This window comes from Merops nubicus, unplaced genomic scaffold (assembly GCF_000691845.1).
Source record: "Merops nubicus isolate BGI_N331 unplaced genomic scaffold, ASM69184v1 scaffold9037, whole genome shotgun sequence".
Lineage (NCBI taxonomy): Eukaryota > Metazoa > Chordata > Aves > Coraciiformes > Meropidae > Merops > Merops nubicus.
In genome coordinates, this window is record NW_008620935.1 from 16167 (window position 1) to 21798 (window position 5632).

Here is a 5632-nt window from a genome sequence, read left to right on the forward strand (position 1 = left end):
ATAAGATGGAATTAATTGTGCAGCTCTTCTTTTTATAATGTCATTTTGGGCCTTAATTCAGGAAAGCAGTCCTAATGTCCAGCCTGGTGTCTTGGTGCCTTGCTCTTCTGAGCATGAATACTTTAATGAATGCGTTCAGATGTCTCAGTTTTAAATTTATATTGTGAAAATGTCACAGGAATTAATTAGACCACAAAACTGTCATAAACATGAGGCGTACAAAAATACTTTCCAGAATATTGTATTTGCATTTCTAAAAGCCCCAATCAGTTAACTATAAAGTTAACATTTCCAGAGTAATAATCCTTCATGTTGCTCAGCTTAGTGTAGTCAGTATTATTAGTCATGCCCTGCTTCAGATATAAATGAAGTAACATCTGTTATCTCCAACAGGAACTCTACTTGTCTAGAGCCTACTACAAGACCAGACTTCATATACCTACACAACTATTAACTGGCAAGTTTTTGTAGTTTAATATATTTATTAAAGTGTAGGTGTGTAGACATCTATAGTTAAACTTTACTGATGCCTTCCATTGTGAGGTGTTTATAAAATTGCCAAACTTGAACTGTTCAGCTGAAATTTTAGTACCATGTTACTGACATTAGGATGATTTTTTTCTTTCATGGGGAACTTGAACCAAAACTTGAACACTTTCTGTAAGTTAAGAATGTTATTAAGAAGAAATATGTTGTTCTGCCTTTGTTAAAACCTATGAACCTGTTTTCACTGCTGTATCTTCCTCTTTTGCAGCAGGAACTGAGAACAGGAGGTTGGGGGAAGGTGGTAATATTTGCTACTCTTATGCAACACAGTCTAACCCCCTTTAAGAATACGATTCAGTGCTGCAGGAACACAGCCACTGCCCCTCTGTAAATATCTCTTCAAACTATCATGAAAAATTTTAGTGGCAGAACAAAGGACTGAACGCCACGAGGCTGTCCTTGTTTTCTTCCTTTTTACCAAACAATGTAAGGAGGACAGAAAAAGCAGTCATTTTAGCTAACTGTGTGACTCCTTTCCAGTTCTGTGTATTTAACACAATGAATGCTCACTGGTAATCATGCTTCGGTTGATTATTCAAGTAATGATACAAGTTGATTACTACTTGGTTTTTCAGGTGACTGAGCTAAACAGTCAGTTTCAGTGCCACAGCATTGCTATAAAGTGTGGTGCATGCCTTTTTGCATGACCTGGCACACAAGGCATGCAAAGCAAAGCTGGTCTTCCCAGGAGCACTGTCAGATGTGGTACTTCAGAAATACCATACCCACCATTTCTGTGCAGTGTTCTCCTTACAGAACACTGTGGCACTAAAGGAGAGAAATGTGAAATAAGAAGTTGAAGGTTTAAAATTCTTGCCTTACTTATAATACCTTTATTAATACAACATCCATTTATGGTTTTTTTTGTTTGTTTGTTTCTAGACAGCTACAAGGCTGTAGGATCACTTTTGTGGCTCAGAGCAAAACATCAGGCTTCTAATTAACAACCATTTTGTACAGAAGATAAAAATAAATCCAGAAACAAGTAAAACTTACCCAACAGCAGGATTCACAATTCTAATATAATCATAGCATCTTCCAATGACAATACTTTCCAGGTTTTGTGTTGTACCTTCACCTTTCCATTTTCTTCCCTGCACTTCTGAGCTGTTCATAAACAGAACAGAGACAAGTAAGAGAGGCAAAAACCAGTTCTTCATCATGAACTCTTGACAACCCGAATTCTTGAAAAAAAAAGGAGGGGTATAAAAAAAAGGCAGAGTTAAATGATACAATTTAAATGGAAACTTGGAGGTTTAACGTTTAATATTTCAATACTGGCTATAGCTCTGTACACAAAAGACAAAGTAAGACGTAAATCTGAACCTTGGGGACTGTAATCTAACTGTTTCCTGGAACGATTGCAGCACAAAGACACATCACTTCCTCGTGTCTAAATATTCCCTACTTCAGAAAAACGGGACTTTTAAGGTCATGATATTGCCACCTGGTGATAACTTGGAAGAATTACAATATATTTCAGGAAAGGGAGAAAACTCCCCTTACCCCTTCAGTATTTACTATGTTTTAGTTTTGCTTAATACTGTCATGCTGCACCTTCCTAAAACATCACAAGTGCTTGCAAGCAGCATGTTTTAAACCAGTTTCCTTTCGTTTTAGAAGAGCTATACTTTTTGCACATATTTCTCTAGTGTCTGGAAAAAGCGCTGAAATACATACCAAGAAAAAAAAAATGCAGGTAAAGATATGATTGCATAAATACCCAAATTCTCAGGTGCTTTTGTATCACACATAGGGGTAACATTAGGCAACTCTTTCTCCACCTCTCCCCTGGTTCCTGACAGCAACATTTGGGTACAACGATTTGTGTTTAAAAGTCGTCTTCATGAACAAAATGTCCTTGCAGGCAGGAATCAATCATTATGAAGAACCAAAGGATTAAGACACTTCCTGTGCACTGAAGAAACTTCTTCAGCTTCTGTTTACTCTTATTGTCCGTCCAGTTTCTTCTCCCTGCGTACTTTGTAGATCATCAAATGGCATCAATTAATCCAGTCTTCAGTGTAAGTGTTCTGGGGTGTACACTGGCTGCAGATACAATTTTTTCCCTTAAAAAAGAAAATCAACCTTAGAGTAATTTATCTATGGACTCGCATTTCTGAGGAACAGGCTGGTTCTTCTATTAAACAGCCTCCATGACTCAGTGAATATAGACATCCTTATTATTTATGTAATTTGTATATAGTGTCATGCTTACATTGATGCATTGGTACTCAGCTGATGGAATTTGCTAAAGGCAAAATTTTGCTAATCATTGATAAATTGCTGATGATAGATTTCTCCTGAGAATGTGATAGAAAGATAACCAGTTGGTTTGTTACCTACAACAGAGTCTTCAGGAAAGCCAGACTTACCTGGAAGTGGACGTGCAATGTTGTTCTTGATATGGTGAAGGCACAGCAAGTGGAGTACTTCAGTTACCTCTCTGATGCTTTTTCTCTCTATTTCTCTTCCTGACCCCTCTGAAACATGGGCATGCTGATAGGGCACCAGCATGTTAAACAAATAGTTTAAAGTCACTGCTTTGGGTTCAGGATTAGAGAGTGCAATATTCCATGGAAGTAAATTAGTTTTGTCTTTATTATCAACTTTGCTGCAAACAAATTTTGCTCAATAATTTCAGGACAAGAAGAAAACAGGCATCACCAACACGATCTTCTATATAGAACAGGGCAGAAATTGTCATGGATTTTTGGATTAACTAAAATTTCTGCTTACAGTATACATCATAAGTTAAAAAGACATAAAGATGGATGCTGAGTTTTGGAATTGCTTTTCTCCAAGAACACACCAGGTTAGGATTCATGAGCTCTAGTAAGAAGTGAGTGCTGCTCAGTGGTGGTGTTCAGTAAAGGGACGACCTGATGTAGCATGCCAAAGGGAATGGAAAGGAGTCCAACAACTCCTGGGATCCCCATTTCATCCCCTATTGAGCTGCCTTTCCTCACCGGCCACTTCTAGAAATCATTGGGCCAGAGGGGCCTCTGATCCGACTCATCATAGCCATTTTTAATTTGTTCTTAGTTTTGATTTAAATACTTCACATGATGGATGAACATTAGTTCAACCTCCAAGGAAGCAGTTCCAATGCTTTGATAGTCTTGGGAGTCAAACCTTAGCTCTGGCCTGAACTTGTCTACCTTTAGTTTCCAGTCATTGGATCTCATGGTGTCTTTTTCTGTTACATTAATGAACAATCTATCCCCTGAATCCTTCTCTGCATGTAAATTTTTGTAGAAAATGACCAAGTTTCCCCTTAAACTTCTCCATGAAAAATTCAATATTTTAATCACATTATCAGGGATTTACTTGTAGAATTGTATGTCACTGCCAAAAATTGGCTGTCCATGTTGCCTCTCAAGCTCTGCTTATTCACGTTGGATCAACATCCCTTGCTCTTTGCCCCTCTCTCCTAGAAGAAGTTATTGCCCATGAAGCAGAGTCAGCGATATTGGCAGCATACCTGCTCTGAAGATAGTCTAGTTCACAAACAGAATATTAACTCAAACGACCATGAAATTCTACATACGTTTATATTTTGAAGCCCTGGAAGGTGAAGAACAGACATGTTCCCTCTTGTTATTTCTACCGGATGGGAGTGGTAACTTCCAGCAGAAGGGAGGTGTAACAGGTGGGAACATTAATCCTCTGTTATTACTCAGACGTGAATTGCTGGCAGAATAATCTCAATTCTGTACAGCTTCATGCTTTAGGCCTGGAAATAGGACGTTGCTCATATTAACAATGTCCTCTGTAAGCCAGGAACTTCTCCAAACATTGTTTCTTGAAGGTTTGTGTCTCTGGTGCATAATGTAACCCAAAGTCTCACACGCTCCCTTGTATGCTACGATACACGCTCTGTGCACGGAACTCACACGCCCAAAGCCAGAGCTGTGCTTCTGACCAAGCAGAAAATAGAACGGTGTGCTGGCTGGCCAGCTGCATTAACACCTGTGCTCTGCCTGCCTTCTCTTCTCTTGTGTGTAACTGCTTTTTTTTTCCCCCTAAAGTTGTACTAATGTAACCTTCCAAAATTCGTACATATTTGCAGATATGATTAAGTAGGCCAGCATGTTCAAAAGTCCTTGAAGGACGCGTGGAAAAGGAAACACCCAATGCTGCAATTGCTTAAGCCTCATTTCCTTAGATAAAGAGATAAAAAGATTATTGTGTACAGCATGATCTAGGTAACACTCATCATGTGATCTCTCCTTCTCAATTCGCAATCTACTACTTTTACCGGCAATAATTTTGCATTTTATTCCCAAGCATTAGTACATTGAGGGATACTGGACCAAAAACTTGTGTGCCTTTGCTCAAAATATTTCAATCTACTTACAATGAATTGCTTACGTCTATAAACTAGCTAGTTTGTAATCAATTTAATATCTGCAACATGGATTTTCTACAGTAATAATTTTCAGTCAGAAAGGTCTGCTGCATTTATTATATGTTTAACAATGCATTTTGGGGACATTTACTACACACTGCCATGCTGGTCGACAGGTTTGCTACACATTGTCACATTGGCTGACAGTTACACCTTCTGTCAAGCTGACGTGTAACCTCAGTTCGGCTGCATGTTCCAACTTCTTTAGAAATGTTGCATGGACAGATGAGCAGCAAAGGCTAGTCGCTGCTCCTGTCTTGGGTGTTGCACAAACATTTGGTGTGAGTGCTGCAAAAGGTTGGGGGCAGATTCTCCACAGCAGCCGAGTTTGGGGCAGCTCATACAACTTCCCTCTCTAACACCAAGTGCTCCGCGGACAATCTCTTTATGCCTCACACCGTCACCTCCTCAGTTTATTTGGGTGAAGCGAGTTTGCTTTACCTCACGTAGACGTACAACGCAATCCTAAATTCCTTTCGATTTAAGATGTGGCACTTTGGGACATAGGGTTGGGCTTGATGATCTCAGAGGTTTCCCAACTTTATTGATTCTATGATTCTAACTAAATTAAAAACTAAAATGATTCCAACAGCAGTGCCCCAGTGCGCCGGGTAACCCTGTGGGCCTGGAGACCCGCTACGGCAGGAGCCCGCCCGCAGCACCGGCATTTTGCAG

General features: G+C 39.5%; 1 protein-coding gene across 1 annotated transcript in view; it reads right to left on the bottom strand.

Moving 5' to 3' along the window:
• BST1 (bone marrow stromal cell antigen 1) overlaps positions 1-1852 on the bottom strand; it is a 15998-nt gene extending 14146 nt beyond the window's left edge. The window contains exon 1 of the mRNA XM_008944270.1: positions 1543-1852. Coding sequence (XP_008942518.1) covers positions 1543-1709 — 167 coding nt within the window. The 5' untranslated portion in view covers positions 1710-1852. The remainder of the gene's footprint in view (positions 1-1542) is intronic.
• Positions 1853-5632: the final 3780 nt, after the last annotated feature.